Source organism: Pinus tabuliformis, chromosome 1_2 (assembly GCF_031772625.1).
Source record: "Pinus tabuliformis cultivar Carrire ecotype Pingquan chromosome 1_2, CPIR1, whole genome shotgun sequence".
In the NCBI taxonomy this organism is placed as follows: domain Eukaryota; kingdom Viridiplantae; phylum Streptophyta; class Pinopsida; order Pinales; family Pinaceae; genus Pinus; species Pinus tabuliformis.
The window spans coordinates 580,098,653-580,121,630 of record NC_142298.1 but is presented as its reverse complement, the minus strand read 5'-3'; the positions used below and the strand labels follow the sequence as shown (position 1 = coordinate 580,121,630).

Sequence of the window (22,978 nt, the reverse complement as noted above, 5' to 3'; positions counted from 1 at the left end):
CTATCTATCCAGGTATTATCCATCCACAAATAATAAAGTAGAATAACTCAATTTTGCCAAGGAAAAGCGTGCTAATGCAACATGCCAACAAGTGGTTGTAATCATAATTAGTCAAGATGGATGAAAAAGGGTTTTGGTAATCTTCTTTTCAATTGCTCTTTCCAAACCCTTCCATTGAGCCATATATTCTACTTGATTATTGGTTGCTACTCCAAGAACCCATGTCTATTGATACTCTATTTTATCGTCGAGTCAAAAAATAACCCCTCTCGCTCCTACCAACCCTAAATGGTTTAATGATTAATAAGAATTATCATTATTATTATTTTTTTAATTTCATATTTTTTAACTAACTAAATATTTAATATTTTAGATAAATATATATAATCAAAACATAAGTAATACAAAATCGACAATAAAAATCTAACTAACAAGTTTAGGAATATTCAATTTCTACCCTTCCCCATGAAATTTGAACCTTGTCACCTTGTGAAGACTAAACGCCACACAAACCGATTGGTTTAAATATCATGGGTAATTATAAGATTTAGCCTGATTACATTATCATTTACAAATTCATTAAAGTTGTTTAAACTAATTAACTAATGCAACCATATAAATTAAATGGTTGGTAGATGCTTATATACATCCTCTCTTCCTCTCTCTAGTAATATATATATTAACTAACTTTTAACATCATCATCATCATCATTATAATTATTATTAAAAGAACTAATATATAAGTTAAAACAAAGTAACTTTTAACATCATCATTACAATTATTATTAAAGAATTAATATATGAGCTAAACAAGTATAAATTTAAAAATGCATATAACAAGATTCTTAACTATGGATATTCTTAAACTATAAGTAGATTTTGTTGCAATATCATGACTCAATATTATAACTTACTAATACCAATTGTCCAAACAACCATAAGTTATGTTCATATGACATTTTCTTAATTCCCTTATATAACCCATTCCTGGAATCTTCCTTCATTCCTTAACTCTTCCTTCCCTTCCCTTATATTAAGATAAACTCTTATTTCCCTTATATTGATATAAGAACATGAAAATATGATATTAATATTGATATACGAACATGAAAATATGATACTATTATTGAAGTGGAAACCTAACCCACACACGTGGGTCTTAACGCTAGGGTACCGGTTGAACAAGTTGTCGGCTTTAATAAGCCCTAACGCATGTCATATAAAAGGGGGCAATCCAGTGGCGTTGACGGGAGGGTGTGGGAGACTCAAGAAGACAGGTAGCATTCAATTAGACGAAACTTCTTCTCGTGGCTCAGCGTTTTTCCTTAAAAGAGGGAGAGTTTTTATTTGTGAAAGTGAAAGGATTGCCTGCAATGGACGGGTTTTACTCTGCCATTGGAAAGCGAGCACGCAGGGAAAATGAGGTTCCAGAGAACATTGACTCTGGAAATAAGAGGCGGAACTCTGGAACTGGTAGAGAGCGAACTCTGCCTGGCGCTGACAGTACTGTGTATCGCATACTATGCCCTGTTAATGTGGTAGGAAGTGTTATAGGAAAGGCGGGTAAAGTTATAAAATCTGTGAGTCGAGAGACGCGTTCGAAGATCAAAGTTATAGATGCTGTTCCAGGCGTTGATGATCGCGTGATAGTAATCTTCAGCTCACCGTCAGGCAACGACAAGGAGAAGGATTGCAATGAGAATGAAGTTGAAGTTGAACCTGTGTGTCCTGCTCAGAATGCTCTTCTTAGAGTGCATTCTGTTATTGTTCAACAATCTTCTTCTGCTAGAGATAATGACGCCGACGACAAAAAGAGACAAAACAATGCTCGGTTGCTGGTTGCTAACAGCCAGATTGGAGGTTTGATTGGAAAAGGTGGAAATAACATTCAAAAATTGAGGAGCGAATCCGGGGCACAAATTCAGATACGGCCAAAAGATGAGTTGCCAGGCTGTGCGTTTAGTTTTGGTGAAGTCGTTGTCATATCTGGAGATGCAAGCGCTGTCAAGAAAGCACTGTATAAAGTTTCAGCTTTTCTGTATAAGCACCCACCTAAGGAGCAAATTCCTTGGACTGATATTTTATCTGCAACGAACCCAACTTCACTCCTTCCTTCTGTTGTGCCCGCATTATTTACTCATCACAGTTCAGGTGCTCCAAGAGTAAATGGTAGTTATGCCTCCGGTCATTTACCAGCACTGGGAGGATATGGAAGTGAAGCTCGAAGTTCAATATGGCCTCTTACTTATAATCCTGCTCTTCCCATTGCTCCAAAATCTGGGAATTCTGCTGTTGAGAAAAGTCCGGAGGAGTTTTGTATTCGAATAGTATGCCCAAATGATAAAATTGGAGGTGTGATTGGTAAGGGCGGCAATATCATCAAAAGCATGAGGAAAGATACAGGAGCAAGTATTAAGGTTGAAGACGCACAATCAGATTCAGATGAACGTGTAATTGTGGTTTCTTCAACAGAGTTGGCTAATGATGGTGTTTCACCTACGCTCGAGGCAGTCCTCCCATTGCAAGGAAAGACTAGTGGAAGCACTAGTGACAATGACAATGATGAAGGTGGCATTTGTACGAGGCTTCTTGTTTCGTCAAAGCACATTGGTTGCCTTCTTGGTAAAGGTGGCAACATCATCAGTGAGATGCGGCAGCACACTGGAGCAAATATTCGCATATTTCGCAAAGAGGAGCGACCAAAATGTGCTTATGAGGAGCTCGTTCAGGTTTCTGGAGACCCCAGTGTTGCTAGAGATGCACTCATCCAAATTACAAAAAGATTGAGGGCAAATATTTTCAAAGATATGGATGGTGCTACCAACTCCCACACCTACACAGTGCCTCCGTTGTCTAGTTTATCTGTGCCCAGTGCGAACCCTCTTTCATCATCAAATTATGGCACTAGGCAATATGATCTAGGATTTCCAAGGTAGATCAGGTGCTCCATTATAAAATGTTTCTTATTTTTTTTTAATCATATACACTATGATTATTAAATTTGAGTTTGCTTAATTTACTTTATTTAAATTCATCGGGTTAATGAAATAAATTGAGGAAATTGTTTGTGTTTTTTTTTTTTTTTTAACATTTGAATTATATTGGCCTAAACAAAAACTAGTATGTAATAAAAATATGATGTGAAGAAAAAAATTTTAAGTGGTAAGCATACATTATAACAAAGAAGATCAAATCATTCAATAAAATGATTAAAGGATTAACAAGATTTAGATGGCAAGTATTGGTCCGTGTCTTGAAGATTCTACTCATGATCTATGTCCTAAGGGCAAGTGTTAGTCCATGTCCACACATTGGTATACATGCTTGTAAAAAATGTTTGTCCATGTCCATGCATTAATCAACATTCTCTCATCAAATGTTGCTCCATCTCCATGTATTGTTGGGGAAAAAGAAACTTGACAACAATATATACTAATAAAGCACCATGTTAGTGAAAAATGGAAAGACAAAAAAATTGTATTTATAGCTAAATACTTCTTGGAGGAGCAAATTATAGAAGATAAAACCATTGAAGATAATGTTCATTTGCAAGTTGTAGAAAATAGAGGCCCGTAAGAAGTAGAGATTATGATGCATCTCTTGGATATGGAAGAAGGTGATATAATTTACAACATGGTTAGACGAAGCACCATTGTCAAGAAGATTCCCACATAAACCAAGGTGAAACTTTGCCTAAGTATGGTGAGAATTGACTTCATAAAAAGCATCTTGATTACTGAAGTGAGAAAAATGAAGGTGAATATTACGACTTACCTACAAAAGAGTTTGGTTATTGAGGTGAACACAAATTTGGAGTTGAATATTACAAAGGAAAGTGGGTTGGCACTTCATGCACTTGAAAAATTATCCCTTGTGGATTGGGAGAGGTTGGGAGTGATTGATGGAAATGAATAGTCTATTGAGAGAATGAAAAATTGGATGTGAATGTTTCAAGTGCATGAATGGGACATTATGAAGAGTCAACGATGAAAGAAAAGTAAAATAGAGAATAATGAGCTACCTCCTGGAGATTCTACTCATGAGCATCCAACAAACCTCTTGGAGATTCTACTCATGATCTACATCCTCATCGTAAGTGTTGTTCCATGTGCATGCATTGATCTACATGCTTGTGGCAAGTGTTGGTCCATGTCCATGTATTGATATACACACCCATAACAAGTATGGGTCCACATCCATGCATTATTGAAGCAAAAGGAAACATGGCCACATTATATACTAATGAAGGGCCATGTTCTTTTATTAGAATGGTTACTAAAAGAATTAAAGAAGCAGTGGACGGAGGTAGTGGAGGAATATTATGTTTTCTTATTTATTCCATAAATAGCATAGGGGTGTTTACTAACGTGGTTGATATACACTGATCGACGTCATTTTCATACACTAATTGGTGTATAAAAGATGGAAAATTCCACTGATCAGCGTATATCAACCACATAAAAATGTTTGTGATAGTTACAACCACATTCAACCATAAACACCTTGGTTGACCATGTTTGACATTTCTAACTATCGTTGACCACAATTGACAATTATGAGTCTTTACAACATGGAATGTTCTAATTTGATTATGGTTGGCCAATGATGACCATGCTTGATCATGGTTGAGCTACCAAAATTTGCTTCTGGAAATGAGGAGCTTGTTCATATTGGAGTGCCCAATGTTACAAGATATATACCCATCCAAGCTACAAGAAGGCTCAAGGAAAATATTTTCAAAGAGAAAGATGGTGCGCGAAAAAATGAAACTGTACTTCCTTTATCTAATTTGCCTAGTGGAATTTCTATTTCATCAAACTATGGTACAACACAATAGCATTTAGAATTTCCAAGAACTTGGTAGATCAAGTTCTTTGCTGTAAAATGTTTCTTAAAAATAAATAAATTGATTGTACATAGAATTTGATATCTTATTTTATATTTATAATTAAAATAAATAGTAAAATAATTTATTTTTTATAATTGAATAATTATAATAAATTTCTCTAAATGGGAGAATTTCATAAGTTAAAAGAAATTTCTTGCCTTTCAATAAGGTTATTATACATACGAATTGCCTTTTGAATATGTAATTATGAAAATTATATTTTATAAATAATTAACAAAATGATTCTCAAAACATAATAACTTTATCTTGATAAAATAATTTATTCCCTTTCAATAATGTTATTATACATACTAATTGGCTTTTGATTATGTAATTATGTTTTTATCCAATCTTATTTAATATAGGATGATTTTAAAAATACGCAATTTTATATATAACTTTCTTTAATATGAAATAGAATTAGCTAGTTGATGGTCCTTATTGTGTATCGAAACTTTCCAAACTTGCAAGTGCAAGTGTAGGTAATTTTTGTAGATTTCATGGTTGAACAAAGGACCATTATGAAGAATATTTCTATAGAAACCAAGGCAATTTTTTTCTTAAGTATGGTGACATTTGAATTCTTCAAAAGGAGTTTGGTTGTTGAGGTGAACAAAATTTTAAAGGCAAAGATTAAGGGAAATTGGAAGGAGTTTGGTTGTTGAGGTGAACAAAATTTTAAAGGCAAAGATTAAGGGAAATTGGGTTGGCGCTTCATGTACTCAAAAAATTATCCCCAATGGATTGGGATAATACCAATGGATCTAAATAATTTATGGAGAGTGAAAAATTAGATGCAAATGTTTAAAGTGTATTAACTAGACATTATCAGAAGTGACTCACGGTTCAATAGGTGGAGAAGTAGAAGAAAATAGAACACAATGTATCTAAACATGGAGGAATTTTAAAAAACATAGGGAGAATGATGTGGAGCATCCATCAAACCCTCTACGTGACCTAGAAATTCAACTCATGATCTCTTCTCATCAATTGTAGTTTTACTAGAAATGCTCCTTATTTCCTTTTCTAATTTCAAATTCCTTTTCTAATTTCAAATTTTATTGCATTTTTTCAAATAGTATGTTCGGCCTATCTCTTTAAAAAAAATAACAATGGAAGATGGTAAAGCATTTGCAAAAAAATCTATTAACACATTAGTATAGGTCTGCAATCAAAAGTAATATTGTTTTGTGACATCTCCATGAAACTCAACTATAAAAAAGATCATTTAAAAAAAGAAAAGAAATTTTAACAGATCTTTGACACACAACTTATATCTAAATTCCATATATATAATCTCTCTTTCTATTCAATTACCCACTTAGACACAATATCCACAAATGAATAAAATGGTTCATAAATATAATTTTATATAATCAACATTTACACCGATAACCTCTTTGAAGTTGAAAATGGGTAATGATTCTAACTTCTTCGTACTATATATATATATTTAAAAGTATGGGTGCCAATGCAACAATCTAAAGTAGTCGGATTAACTAAGTTTTGCATGTATATATCATCTTTCCTTTAACGTACTACTCAACTTATTCATTTACTATGTGCCCTTAATACTTTGCTATATAGTTTTATTATTTTCCTTTGTCAATGTAATAAAAGGATCTGAGTACATAGTTCTCATTCACCGCACTATATAGTGCATATGTGATTTTATTATTCATTTTTATTAATGGTATCATGGGGATTTTTAATCCACCTTTCGATCACCATACATACATATGTTACCTATATGGCACTGGTGTTTGCAATTATGTATTGAATTTTGAATTATCTAGAGCTTTGTATGTTGCCTTCAATGGTAACTTTGAGGGTAACAACATAGAAATTAATTATACAATTACGAATCTTCGAATCTTTATCATGCATCTGTCATCTTGAAAATTGAATGGTCAGCCTTCCTCCTCCTTGGTTCTAGGGTAACCACCTCGGTAGCTGCCTTGGGCTCAGTTCATTGTAACATCTGTGTTCGAAGAAAAACCAGTGCTCTTCTTATGTTCATGCTAGGGTTTCTTGATTATGCCTTATCATGGAAAAAAACCACAGTGACTATAATATTGTGTCTGGCTGCCCCAAGTTCATAGTTTTCAAAGTTCACCCCCCTCAAAGGATATTCACAAAGGTAACTTATTTTTTTTTCTCGCAAAGTTCTTTTCTTGCTTTTCTCTCTTTCAATGATTTACCTTGTAAATCCATATCTAACCTTGGTTTTATTTCAGTGATTAACGGGTGATGCCAATCATATGAAGAGAATTCCTCTCGGGTGCATTCTACTCAAACATTGTATCCCAACAATCATGTCTCACTCTAGGTTGTGTCTAACTTCTCCCAAGTTTCTCTTTCTTTTTATTTCATGGTTATAAGGTTGAGAATTTTTGTTACATTTCACCATAAGGGGTATTTTTAATAAATAGGTGGTTCTTCCTGGTGCGGTAGTCATAGAATAAATGACGAGGAAAGGGGCTATGCACCACTGTAGGGAATCTACATTCTATAGGCTCTAGGGTTTTTAACTCATGAATTCTTTTATTTTTTTTCATGATTTTATTATCGATAATGCCCATTCTTCTTAGGGTTTATACGAAGAATAAAGGCATGTGTGGAATTTGTGTGGAATGAGGGAAGTGTAGAGGGGTCTTTTAATTGTAATCTATTTTGATATTATTTTTATTATTAAAAGATTTCGAGGGATGCGAAAGTGCATATAATTAAAGCTTGAAAGGGTATTGCACACAATGGACTATGTTACTTAGAGGTAGCGTGTGCGGAGAACAAATGCCTCCTACGCATGATATTTGGGACCCATGTTTATCAATATTAGTTTCAAATGTCAATGGTTGATGGAAGGGAATTTTTGAGTCCGGAGATGGTTGTGCGTGAGATTTTTTACACAAAAATTCATTTTCTTTGTGGTTTTTGTGCATATGTGTTTGTGTTATGTTAAAAGTGTATGAAAATCATGTTTTTAGATTTGATGTTTTGTTGCTTATGTGGTTTTATGAATGCGCGAAAAGGTGTGTAGTGAGTGAATTGAATGTTGAGATGAATTGTATTTACTTGCAACGCAAAATAGTGGCAGGTGGTGGCTAATGATGGTGTTTCACCTACGTTTGAGGCATTCCTCCAATTGCAAGGAAAGACTAGTGCAAGACTAGTGATAATGAAAATCTTGATGGTGCCATTTGTTCAAGAATTCTTGTTCCCTCAAAGCACAATGGTTGCCTACTTGGTAAAGGTGGCAACATCATCAGTGAGATGCGGAAGCACACTAGAGAAAATATTTGCATATTTCGCAAAGAGGAGCCACGAAAATGTGCCTCCCAAAATGAGGAGCTCATTCCGACTACTAGAGATACACTCATCCAAATTACAAAAGGCTAGAGATGCACTCATCCAACACCCAATCCCACATAGTGTCTCCTTTTTCTAGTCTATATGTGCCCATTGAAATCCCTCTTTCATCATCAAGTTATGGCACCAAGCAATATGATCTAGGATTTCCAAGATAGATCGAATGCTCCATTGTAAAATGTTTCTTATTTATTTTTAACTAATTTTCTCATTACATATTATATTATAAATATAAGATGTATTATATGATTTTCAAATTTGAGTTTTCTTAATTTATTTCATTTAAATTCGTTGGGATAATGAAGTAAATTGACAAAATTCAAGATATACTTTTATATTTGTAATTAAAATATTGTCAAGTAATTTGTCTTGTATTTTATTTATAAATGTTATATAAAATTATATAGTATAATTAAGTTTAAAAATAAATAGATATTCAAAACATAATAACAATTTTCCATGAATGAAATAATTATATAAGTGAATAGAAACAATTTCCCTTTCTATAATGTTATTGTATATACTTATTAGCTTTTTATTGTGTATCTTAGTTATATTGTTGATATAACAATGTTTATAATTCAATGAAAAATGATTTCTTTTTTTCAAAGATTTGAATTAGATTTTCATAATATAGAGTGAAACTAGCCTGTAATAAAAATATGATTTGAAGAAAAAAATTAAGATATAAAAATACATTATAACAAAGATTATCAAATCATTCAATAAAATGATTAAAGTTTAAGAGGATTGAGATGACAAGTATTGGTCCATGTCCTAAAGAGTCTGCTCATGATCTATGTGTTCGTGGCAATTTTGGGTCCATGTCCATCCATTGATATACATGCTCCATGTCCATGCATTATTGGGGAAAAGGAAACATAGGAGCAGTGTTTACTAATAAAGGGTCATGTTCCTTTCCATGGACTGTAAGAAATTTTCATTCGATTATAGTGTAGTATCTTTACATTGTTGGTGGCGTTTTGTATAATTGTTAAGTTTTCTTCACGCATATTTCTTGTTCTCATTATTTGTTGTTAATTAAAATATCTTTCAATGAGGCATTAGTTTCTCAAGAAGTTCTTACTTTCTTTATATCTATATATTCAAAAGTGTGTTTCTTTATTTTCGGCAACGAAACTTCTTTTTACCAATATTATTGAATAGCTCAGTGGTTAATTAATTATCTATTTTAAATATGATTGGTTCAACTCTTATTTTGAAATGATAACATTTGTACAGGGTACTTCAACATGTTTTAATGATGTGTACATTGCGAATTTGATGTCAATCGTTTAGATGTACAGAGATTTATGATTTGACATTTGAATGGTTCACCACTATTACAGATCGATGAATGTAAGCAATATGGCCATTCTTTAAATACATATCCCCACTTTCCTTAACAATGGTCACTTCAATTTTATGCAAGGCAATCAAGGTAGGATTTGGTGTCGCAAAATTATGAGATACATATCTAATTGGAGATCGATATTGAATGCCAAAAACAGTGGCCAACCTGGAACTACTAAATACTTCCTTGGGAAGCTCGCACACATGTGATATTAATTCATTTCATGGTTATTTGTTATTTATGGGCCTTTATGTTATTCAGGAAAAAAAATCATTATCTAGTGTTTTTTGGCAAATAATTTATCATTGATAACCTCTCCTAAGTATGTATCTACATACGAGGTGTCCATACAAAATTCCGTATTTTCCAAAATGGTGTTCATGTCTAATCCCCGTGAGGGAGATACAATGGATAACTGAAATAGATTGAACCATAAATAGTGATGATATTTTTTATTGTTCGTGAAATTTATGTATATGATGATTGGTTATGTAAGTGGAGGTAATTAAAATATATTAAGATATAGATAGTTAAGTTTTATTAGTCCATGCCTCATCAAGCACTATAATATTCGCTTCACGGTCAAGTTGCATTAACTCTTCATTATTTGGCTGTGTTGTCAAAATTTTAACCAAACTTTTGGGAAGGTGCTTAATATTTCTAATTTTTGCATAAATTCAAAAATAATTTTCAAAGTTTTAGTAACTATTATTTCTAATTTACGATTAGTTGAGGAAGCTCTAATGGGACATAATTCCCTAGAAAGAGGGTGTTTGATTTTCATTTTTTTCCAGTGTCTGATAATTCATTTTAAAAATTAAAATAAAAGTAATTTTATGAGCGCCTATTACAATGGTGAGTGCTCTGACACTGTCACGGTTATGTTAGTGCTCTACTCAATGATGTGAGAATTGATGCAGTTTTAGGACATTATTATGTTAGTGCTCTATTCAATAATGCGAGAAATGATGTGGTTGGAGGTTGTTTGCATAGGAAGGGGGATTTTGAACAAATGTCGAATTAATATTATTATGTTTCCTTGCGAGGAGGAAAAAGTATGTGTGGGAGGGTTGGGGTCCTTTGCATACTAAGTGTTTTGATACTGATGAACAATGTTGTAATTAGTATGGTTTCATTGTGTAGAATGGTCACTATGTGAAGGACAAAGCATGTGTAAGAGAACTAGGGACTTAGGTGTGCTAAATAAACAATGTTTTCAATCCTTGTGAAGAAAAAGGGTTGTGCGATAAAATGAATGTCTTGAAGGATTTTTTTTAATTATTATTTAGGAACATATTTCACAACTACAGAAGTAGTTGTGCAAAGTTGGTTGGGGAAATCTAGTTGTTGATATGATTGCAAGATACTGTTATGATAATGCTTTGTTCAATGATGCGAGAATTCCTGTAGTTGTAGGTTGTTTGTATAGGCCCCGAGGGGGAGTGAACCAATGTCGAATTAATATTATTATGTTTCCATGTGCAAAGTACAATTTATGTCCGGGAAAGCTGGGGTCCTTTGCATAGTGAGTGTTGGGGTTGTTTTCTGAAACATTTAATGTTGAGAGGATGAAGTTATGCATGTATGGATTTTATGTGAAAATGTTGTGCAAAGTTTACTAATATAATAAATATGCAAATCCTTTTTTAAATTCTGATTTAGGGGGGATATTTCAAAGTAGTTGTGCGAAAGACATTGTGCATGTACGAATGTTATATGGAGAATAAATGCATGTTTATAATTTGTGTGGATTGAGGTAAGGGTAGAGGGGTCTTTTAGTTGTAATTTGTTTTAATATTTGTTTTATTGTTAATAGATTTTGCACGATGCAAAAGTGCATATAGTAAAAGCTTGAAAGCTTATTGCACACAATAGACTACGTTATTTGGAGGTAGCATGTGTGGAGAACAAATGCTTCCTACGCATGATATTTGGGGCCCACATTTATTTAATATCAGTTTCAAATGTCAATGACTCATGGAAGGGCATTGTTGAGTCCGAAGGTGGTTGTGCGTGAGATATTTTTACATACAATTGATTTTTCTTTGCAGTTTCATGCATATGCATTTGTGTTATGTTGAAAGTGTACGAAAATTATGTTTCTAGATTTGATGTTTTGGTGCTTATGTGGATTTCTGAATGCGTGAAATGGTGTGTAGTTGGTGAATTGAATGCTGAGATGAAGTGTATTTACCCACAAATTTATTTTCTATTAATCACAGCATAGACATCGGGACGACGAAAAATCTGGATGGAGGTTTTATCTTTGTAGTTTGTTTCAGCGGCAAAATAGTGGCAGGTGGTGACTAGTGATGGCGTTTCATCTATACTTGACACAATCCTGCAATTGCAATGAAAGACTAGTGGAAGCACCAGTGATAATGACAATGATGAAGGTGCCATTTCTTAAAGACTTCTTGTTCTGTCAAAGCACATTAGTTGACTTCTTGGGAAAGGTGGAAACATCATCAGTGAGATGTGGAAGCACACTGAAGCAAATATTCACATATTTTGCAAAGAGAAGCAACCAAAATGTGCATCCCAAAATGAGGAGCTCGTTCAGGTTACTGCATACCCGAGTGCTTCTAGAGATGAACTCATCCAAATTACAAAAAGGCTGATAGAAAATATTTTCAAATATATGGATGGTGCTACCAACACCCACACCCACATAGTGCCTCATTTGTCTAGTCTAAATGTGCCCAGTGCAATCCCTCTTTCATCATCAAGTTATGGCACAAAGCAATATGATCTAGGATTTCCAAGATAGATTGGATGCTTCATTGTAAAATGTTTCTTATTTCTTTTTTAATAAATTTTGTAAATACATATTATATTATAAATATATGTTGTATTATATGATTATCAAATTTTAGTTTCCTTAATTTATTTCATTTAAATTCATTAGGTTAATGAAGTAAATTGGCAAAATTCAAGATATACTTTTATATTTGTAATTAAAACATTGTACAATAATTTATCTTACTTTTTTTTTATAAAATGTTAAATAGAATTATATAATATAAATAATTTTGAAAATTAATAGATATTCAAAACATAATAACAATTTTCCTTGAATGAAAGAATTATATAAGTGAAAAGAAACAATTTCCATTTCAATAATGTTATTGTATATACTTATTAGCTTTTTATTGTGTATCTTAGTTATATTGTTATAAAAATATGATTTGAAGAAAAAAATTAAGCTGTAACATATATCATAACAAAGATAACGTTTGTACAGGGTACTTCACCATGTTTTAATGTTGTGTACATTGCGACTTTGATGTGAATCAATTAGATGTATGGAGATTTATGATTTGAAATTTGAATGGTTCACCGATATTAGAGATCGATGAATGAAATCAATATGGCCTGCCTTTAAATATTCATGCCCACTTTCCTTAACAATGGTCACTTCCATTTTACGCAAGGCGATAAAGGTTGGATTTGGTGCTGCAAAATTACCAGATACAGATCTAATTAGAGATCGATATTGAAAGCCGAAAGAAGTGGCTAGTGTCGAACTACTAAACACTTCCTTGGTAAGGTCATCACACGCGTGATATTAATTCTTTTCATATTTATTTGTTATTTAAGACGGTTTAGGTTATTCAAGAAAAAAAATCATTATCTAGTGTTTTTTGGTGAATAATTTATCGTTGGTAACCTCTGCTAGGTATGTATCTACATACGAGGTGTCCATACAAAATTCCATATTTTCCAAAATGGTGTTCATGACTAATTCCTGTGTGGGAGATACAATGGAGAAGTGAAATAGGTTGAACCAGAAATAGAGATGATATTTTTTATTGTTAGTGAAATTTATGTGTATGATGGTTTGTTATGTAAGTAGAGGCAAGTAAAATATATAAAGATATAAATAGTTAAGTTTTATTAGTCCCTACCTCATCAAGCACTATAAAATCCACTTCCTGGTCAAGTTGCATTAACTCTCCATTATTTGGTTGTGTTTTCGCAATTTTAACCAAAATTTTGGGAAAATGTTTAATATTTATATTTTTGCATAAATTCAGAATAATTTTTTAAATTTGAGTAAATGTTATTTTAATTTCCGATTAGTTGAGGAAGCTCTAATGGTGAGTGCTCTGACACTATCACTGCTATGTTAGTGCTTTGCTTAATGATGTGAGAATTGATGCAGTTTCGGGACATTATTATGTTAGTTCTCTATTCAATAATGTGAGAAATGATGTGGTTGTAGGTTGTTTTCATAGGCAAGCGGAGTTTGACCAAATGTCGAATTAATATTATTATGTTTCCTTGTGTTGAGGTAAAAGTATGTGTGGAAGAGTTCGGGTCCTTTGCATAGTAAGTATTGTGACACTCATGAACAATGTGGTAATTGGTACGGTTTCATTGTGCAGAACGTTCACTATGTGGAGGAAAAAGTATTTGTAGGAGGAATGGGATCTTAGGGGTGCTAAATAAACTATGTTTTCAATCCTTGTGAAGAAAATGTGTTGTGTGGTAAAACGAATGTGTGGAAGGCTTTTTTTTAATTATTATATACGAACATAATTCACAACTATAGAAGTAGTTGTACAAAGGTGGTTGTGCAAAGCTAGTTGTTGATACGATTGCAGAACACTGTTATGATAATGCTTTGTTCAATGATGTGAGAATCAGTGTAGTTGTAGGTTGTTTTCATACGCCGCAATGGGGAATGAACAAATGTCGAATTAACATTATTATGTTTCCTTGTGCGGAGTACAGTGTATGTGAGGGAAACTTGGGGTCCTCTACATGGTAAGTGTTGGGGTTGTTGTGTGAAACATTAATTGTGCAGAGGATGAAGTATGTGTAGGAAAACCGAGGTATTTTAGATATACGGTGGTGATAAATAAACTATGTTCTAAATACGTGTGAAAAAAGGTGTTGTACGGTAAAACAAATGTCTGGAATGCTTAGTATTTTTTAGTTATTATCTAGGAGAATTTTTGGAACCTATGGAAGTAGTTGTACAAAAGTGGTTGTGAAAAGCTAGTTGTTCAGAGGTATCATGTGTAGAGTTTCAAATTTCACTGATTGATCAAAGGGTGTTATTTAGTGCAGAATTAGTTTTGCGGAAAAAGCTATACAGAGGTGGTTATGTGTGTATGGATGTCATGTGAAAATCTTGCGAAAATTTTACTAAAATAATAAATATGAAAATCCTTTTCTAAATTCTTATTTAGGGGCATATTTCAAAGTAGTTATGCAAGCGAAGTTGTGCATAGATGGTTGTGCATGTACAAAGGTTATACGAAGAATAAATGCATATGCGAAATTTGTGTGGAATGGGGGGAGTGTAGAGGATTCGTTTAAATGTAATGTGTTTTGATATTAATTCTATTATTAATACATTCCGCGGGATGCGAAAGTTCATAGAATAAAAGATTTAAATATTATTGCACAGAATAGACTATGTTTTTTGGAGGTAGCGTGTGTGGAGAACAAGTGATTCCTACGCATGATATTTGGGACCGATGTTTATTAATATCAGTTTCAAATGTCAATGACTGATGGAAGGGAATTGTTGAGTCTAGAGGTGGTTTTGTGTCAGATATTTTTACACATAAATGGTTTTTCTTTGAGGTTTCGTGCATACGCATTTGTGTTATGTTGAAAATGTACGAAAATCATATTTCTATATTTGATGTTTTGGTGCTTATGTGGTTTTCTGAATGTGTGAATAGGTGTGTAGTCGGTGAATTGAATGTTGAGATGAATTGTATTTACCCACAAATTTATCTTCTATTAATCAGAGGATAGACATCAGGATGATGAAAAATATGGATGGATGTTTTATCTTTGTAGTGTGTTTCAGATGCAAAATAGTGGTAGGTGGTGGCTAACGATGGTGTTTCACCTACGCTTGAGGCAATTCTCCAATGGCAAGGAAAGACTATTGGAAGCACTAGTGACAATGACAATGATGAAGGTGCCATTTGTTGAAGACTTCTTGTTCTGTTAAAGCACCTTGGTTTCCTTCTTGGTAAAGGTGGAAACATCATCAGTGAGATGTGGAAGAATACTGGACAAAATATTTGCATATTTCGCAAAGAGGAGCAACCAAAATGTGCCTCCCAAAAAAGTTAAGGGAAATGTAACTAGGTTCAATCTTCATAAATGTACTTTTGATATTTGTATTTATCCAAGAAAATAAATATTATTTTTATGATATATGTCAATGAGTTTCTTTCTCATTGAAGTAGGTCTATCACATGTTAAAGTGTTATAGGTAATTCAAAAGGTCAAAATAATTATGTTAGGTACCTTAAGGGTACATTACATTGTGTATAACAGTCAAGGAAGTCACCTCCAAGAAAAGTTAAGTCTCCTCTTAGAAAAGACACCACCAAAAGAAGAAATTTCACCATTAAAAGAACCCTTCAAAGCAAAGGAAGTCAAGTCGGCCTCAAAACAGTAAGTCAACCTACAAGTCAGCCTAAAGGAGGGACAATCCTCTATATATAGAGGTTGTCCACTCGTCCAAAGAGAAGGCAATCAATCTCTGAAATTAGCGAAGGAGGAAGTCGAGAGAAAGTGAAAGTAAAAAATTCTAAAGGGTCTCCAAAGTGCAATGAAGTAAGGAGGAAGAAATGTGAAGGTGGAGGACTATTTCTAAGGCTAGAAATAGTCATGTGTGTGAAGAAAAAGAGGTCAAATCTGTGGGTATGACATCAGGGAAAACTAGTCCATGAACTAGTGGTGTGGGTTTGAAACTAGGCCTACAAGGCCTCCCAATACAAGTGAAGAAGCCTATCTCTCTAGCGAAGGAAAAAGGACCCTAATTCTCCAGGGTACCTCTCACACATTTGAGAATTAGGGTTGCAGTGTTGTCATAATAAGCCTACCACTATACATCAAGAAGGGACTCAGATGATCAACAAAAGCAAGGAGTATTCTTAGGTGAAGGATATCACGAAGTAAAAAAGATAAGTATCTCTTCTAGAAGGTATACTAAAAGTTGAAAGAAGAACAAAGTGTCGTAAGAAGGACGAAGTGTCGTGGAATGAAGTGATAGAAGGAGGTGGAAAAAGTGTCAGGGGAAACATAATGCAAAGAAAAGGAAGGACTTGACTTGTGCATGGAGGATCCTCTAGTCAAGGTTCTAGGGTTTGGCCTTGATCAAGAAAGAAGCTTCAATAAGAGAAAACTTACTGAAGGATTTTCCTCTCAAGAGAAGAGAGATTTTGGCCTGATAGAGAGCCAGTATCTTGTGTTCTTGTTTTATGTTTTGAGAGCAGTTTGATGAAGTACACACACTTGCATTAATAAGAGAAGAATAATATTAAGCCAACAAAGACAAGAAAAGTAAAAAGAATTCACAAATTGTTATCTAGTCCAGAAGAATCACTCTACACATAATTTCCCTATATATTTCAACAAAAATCAGGAGCTCGTTTAGGTTACTGGATACCCGAGTGTTGCAGAGATGCACTCATCCAAATTACAAAAAGCCTAAGGGAAAATATTTTTAAAGATATGGTTAGTGCTACCAACACTAACACCCACATAGTGCCCCATTTGTCTAGTTTATATGTGCCCATTTCAATCCCTCTTTCATCATCAAGTTATGGCACAAGGCAATATGATCTAGGATTGTCAAGATAGATCACATGCTCAATTGTAAAATGTTTCCTATTTATTTTTTAATTAACTTTCTATATAAATATCATATTATAATTATATGTTGTATTATATGATTATCAAATTTGAGTTTGCTTAATTTATTTCATTTAAATTCATTAGGTTAATGAAGTAAATTGACGAAATTCAAGATATACTTTTATATTTGTCATTAAAAAATTGTAAAGTAATTTATCTTCTATTTTATTTATAAAATGTTATATAAAATTATATAGTATAACTAATTTTAAAAATAAATGGATACTCAAAACATAATAACAATTTTCCATGAATGAAAGAATTATATAAGTGAATACAAACAATTGCCCTTTCAATAATGCTATTGTAGATACTTATTAGCTTTTTATTGTGTATCTTAGTTATATTGTTGATATAGCAATGTTTACAATTCAATGAAAAATGTTTTGTTTTTTTTTAACATTTGAATTAGATTTGCATAATATAGACTGAAACTAGCATGTGATAAAAATATGAGTTGAAGAAAAAAACTAGGTTGTAAACATACATTATAACAAATATGATCAAATCATTCAATAAAATGATTAAAATATTAAGAGGATTGAGATGACAAGTAATGGTCCATGTCCTGAAGATTCTACTCGTGATCTATGTGCTCATGGAAATTTTTGGTCCATGTCCGTGCATTGATACATATGCTCCATATCCATGCGTTATTAGGGAAATGGAAACATGGCAGCAGTGTATACTAATAAATGGCCATGTTCCTTTCCATGGGTTGTAATACATTTTCATTCAATTATAATGTAGTCTCTTTACATTGTTGGTGGTGTTGTTGTACGAAAGTGGTTGTGCAAAGCTAGATGTTTAGAGGTATCGTGTGCAAAGTTTTGTATTTCAACGATTGAATAAAGGGTGTTATTGAGAGCAGAATTAGTTGTGTAGACGAATTTATGTGGAGGTGGTTATGTGTGTATGGACGTTATGTGAAAATGTTATGCAAAGTTTACTAAGATAATAAATATGTAAATTCTTTTTTAAATTCTTATGTAGGGGCATATTTCAAAGTAGTTGTGCGAACGAAGTTTTGCATAGATGGTTGTGTATGTATGACGGTCATATGAAGCATAAATTCATGTGCAGAATTTGTGTGGAATGAGGGAAGTGTAGAGGGGTATTTTAATTGTAATGTGTTTTGATATTAGTTTTATTATTAATAGATTATGCGGGATGTGAAAGTGCATATAATAAAAGCTTGAAAGTGTATTTCACACAATGGACTATGTTGTTTGGAGGTAGCGTGTGCAGAGAACAAATGCTTCCTACGCATAATATCTAGGACCCACATTTATTAATATTAGTTTCAAGTGTCAATGACTGATGGAAGGGCATTGTTGAGTGAGCAGGTGGTTGTGCGGGAGATATTTTTACGCAATTTTTTTTCTTTTGACTTTCTCACATATGCATTTGTGTTATGTTGAAAGTGTATGAAAATCATGTTTCTAGTTTTGATGTTTTGGTGTGTATGTGGTTTTCAAAATGCGCGAAAAGGTGTGTAGTCGGTGAATTGAATTTACCCCAACTTTATTTTCTATTAATCAGAGGATAGACATAGAGATGATGAAAAATATGGATGGATGTTTTATCTTTGTAGTGTGTCTCAGACGCAAAGTAGTGGCAGGTGGTGGCTAATGATGGTGTTTCACCTACGCTTGAGGAAATCCTCTGATTCAAAGGAAATACTGGTGGAAGTACTAGTGAAAATGACAATGATGAAGGTGCCATGTGTTCAAGACTTCTTCTTCTATCAAAGCACCTTGGCTGCCTTGTTGGTAAAGGTGGAAACATCATCAGTGAGATGTGGAAGAACATGATTAGAGAAAATATTCGCATATTTCCTAAAGAAGAGCGACAAAAATGTGCCTCCCAAAATGAGGAGCTCGTTCAGGTTATTGGATACCCTAGTGTTGCTAGAGATGCACTCATCCAAATTACAAAAACACCGAGGGAAAATATTTTAAAATATATGGATGGTGCTACCAACACTGACACCCACATAGTGCCTCCTTTGTCTAGTATATATGTGTCCAATACAATCCTTCTTTCATCATCAAGTTATGGCACAAGGAAATATCACCTAGTATTGCCAAGGTATACCAAATGGTCCATTGTAAAACGTTTATTTTTTAATTAATTTTCTAAATACATATTATATTATAAATATATGTGGTATTATATGATTATCAAATTTCAGTTTGCTTAATTTATTTAATTTAAATTCATTAGGTTAATGAAGTAAATTGACGAAATTCAAGATATGCTTTTATATTTGTAATTAAAAAATTGTAAATAATTTATATTGTATTTTATTTATAAAATGTTATATAAAATTATATAGCATAAATAATTTTAAAAATAAATAGATATTCAAAACATAATAACAATTTTCCATGAATGAAAGAATTATATAATTGAATAGAAACAATTTCCCTTTTTAATAATGTTATTGTATATATTTATTAGATTTTTATTGTGTATCTTAGTTGATATAGAAATATTTATAATTCAATGAAAAACGTTTTTTTTTTTAACATTTGAATTAGATTTTCCTAATATAGACTAAAACTAGCATGTAATAAAAATATGATTTGAAGAAAAAATTTAAGTTGTAAACATACATTATAACAAAGATGATCAAATAATTCAATAAAATGATTAAAAGATTAAAAGGATTGACATGACAAGTATTGGTCCATGTCTTGAAGATTCTACTCATGGTCTATGTGCCCATGGAAATTTTTGGTCCATGTCCATGCATTGACATATATGCTCCATGTCCATGCATTATTGGGGAAAGGAAATATGGAAGAAGTGTATACTAATAAAGGGCCATGATCCTTTCGATGGACTGTAAGAAATTTTCATTCGATTATAATGTAGTCTCTTTACATTATGGGTGGTGCTTTGTATAATTGTTAAGTTTTCTTCAAGCATATTTCTTGTTTTCATTATCCGTTGTCAATTAAAACATATTTCAATGAGCCATTAGTTTCTCAAGAATTTCTTAACTTTCTTTATATCTATATATACAAAAGTAGGTTTCTTTATTGGTAAGGAAACTTCTTTTTACCAATATTATTGAATAGCTTAGTGGGTAATTAGTTATCTATTTTAAATATGAATTGTTCAACTCTTATTTTGAAATGATAATGTTTGTACAAGGTACTTCACCATGTTTTAATGATGTCGATCAATTAGATTTACAAAGATTTATGATTTGACATTTGAATGATTCACCCCTATTACAGATCGATGAATGAAAGCAATATGGCCATGCCTTTTAATATATATGACCACTTTCCTTAACAATGGTCACTTCCATTTTATGCAAGGCGGTAAAGGTTGGATTTAGTGTCATAAAATTACCAAAAGCAGTGGCTAGTCCAACGCTACTAAATACTTCGCTAGGAAAGTAGTCACAAATGTGATATTAATTCCTTTCGTAGTTATTTGTTAGTTATGAGGGTAACCTCTGCTAGGTATGTATCTACCTACGTGGTGTCCATACAAAATTCCATATTTCCTAAAATGGTGTTCATGACGAATTCCGTGTGGGAGATACAACGGATAAGTGAAATAGATTGAAATATAAATAGAGATGATATTTTTTTATTGTTAGTGAAATTTATGTATTTGATGGTTGGTTATGTAAGTAGAGGTAAGTAAAATATATTAAAATATAAATAGTTAAGTTTTATCAGTCCCTACCTCATCAAGGATTATAAAGTTTACGTCATAGTCAAGTTGCATTGATTGTACATTACTTGGTTGTGTGTTCGCAATTGTAATCAAGTTTTGGGAAATTGTTCAATATTTCTATTTTTGCATAAATTAAAAAATAATTTTGAAATTTTGGTTAAATGTTATTTCTAATTTACGATTAGTTGAGGAAGCTCTGATGGGACATAATTCCCCAGATGGAGGGTGTTTTATTTTCATTTTTCCCAATGTCTGACAATTCATTTAAAAATTAAAATAAAAGTTATTTTGTGAGCACCCATTACGATGGTGAGTGCTCTGACACTATCACTTTTATGTTATTTCTCTACTCAATAATGTGAAAATTGATGCAGTTTCGGGACATTATTATGTTAGTGTCTATTCAATAATGTTAGTAATGATGTGGTTGCGGGTCGTTTGCATAAGCAAGGGGGTTTGAACAAATGTCGAATTAATATTATTATGTTTCCTTATGTGGAAGGAAAGGTATGTGTGGGAGAGTTGGGGTCCTTTCCATAGTAAGTATTATGATACCACTGAACGATGTGGTAATTGGTATGGTTTCATTGTGCAAAACATTCTATCTAGAGGATAAAGTATGTCCAGGAGGACTGGGGTCTTAGGGGTGCTAAATAAACTATGTTTTCAATCCTTGTGAAGAATAATTATTGTGAAATAAAACGAATGTGTGGAAGGCTTTTTGTTTTTAAGTATTATTTAGGAACATTTTTCGCAAATTCAAAAGTAGTTGTACAAAGGTGGTTGTGCAAAGCTAGTTATTGACACAATTGCAGGACACTGTTATGATAATGTTTATTTCAATGATGTGAGAATTCCTGTAGTTGTAGATTGTTTGCATAGGCCCCAAGGGGGATTGAACAATTTCAAATTAATATTATTATGCTTCATTGTGCGGAGTATAGAGTATGTGCAGGAAAGTTGGGGTCCTTTACATAGTGAGTGTTGGGGTTGTTGTGTGAAACGTTTACTATGCAGAGGATGAAGTATGTGCAGGAAAATTGAGGTATTTTGCATAGATGGGGGTGCTAAAGAAACTTTGTTCTAAATCCGTGTGAAAAAAAGAGTTTTGTGTGGTAAAAAGGAATTTCTCGAAGGCTGAGTCTTTTATATTATTATTTAGGAGAATTTTGGGAAATTATGGAAGTAGTTGTATGAAAGCGATTGTGCAAAGCTACATGTTCAGAGGTATCGTGTGCAAAGTTTTGAATTTCAATGATTGATCAAAGGGTGTTATTGAGTGCATAAGTAGTTGTGCAAATGAAGTTATGCTAAGGTGGTTATGCGTGTATGGATGTTATTTGAAAATGTTTTTCAAATTTTACTAAGATAATAAGTATGCAAATCCTTTGTTTTATTCTTATTTAGGGGCATATTTCAAAGTAGTTGTGCGAACGAAGTTTTTTGTATATGGTTGTGCATTTGCGAAGGTTATACGGAGAATAAACGCATGTGCAAAATTTGTGTGGAATGAGGGAAGTGTAGAGGGGTATTTTAATTGTAATGTGTATTGATATTAGTTTTATTATTAATAGATTCTACGGGATGCAAAATTGCATATAATAAAATATTGAAAGATTATTGCACAAAATGGACTATTTTGTTTGGAGGTAGTGTGTGCGGAGAACAAATGCTTCCTACGCATGATATCTAGGACTCGCGTTTATTAGTATCAGTTTCAAATGTCAATGACTGATGGAAGGACATTGTTGAGTCCGAAGGTTTTTGTGCGTGAGATATTTTTACACATAAATGATTTTTCTTTGCGGTTTCGGCATATGAATTTGTGTTACGTTGAAAGTGTATGGAATTCATGTTTTTATATTTGATGTTTTGGTGCTTATGTGGTTTTCTTAATGCACAAAAAGGTGTGTATTTGATGAATTGATTGTAGAGATGGTTTGTATTTACTTGCAACGTTATTTTATATTAATCAGAGGATAGGAATCGGGACA

At 32.8% G+C, this 22,978-nt stretch overlaps 1 protein-coding gene across 1 annotated transcript; it reads left to right on the top strand.

Annotated features, from left to right (window-relative positions):
- The first annotated feature begins 1,373 nt into the window (after positions 1-1,373).
- Positions 1,374-2,936, top strand: LOC149206947 (KH domain-containing protein At4g18375-like). Its single transcript, XM_089397865.1, has one exon. The coding sequence runs from the start codon at positions 1,374-1,376 to the stop codon at positions 2,934-2,936; it is 1,563 nt and encodes a 520-aa protein (XP_089253991.1).
- Positions 2,937-22,978: the final 20,042 nt, after the last annotated feature.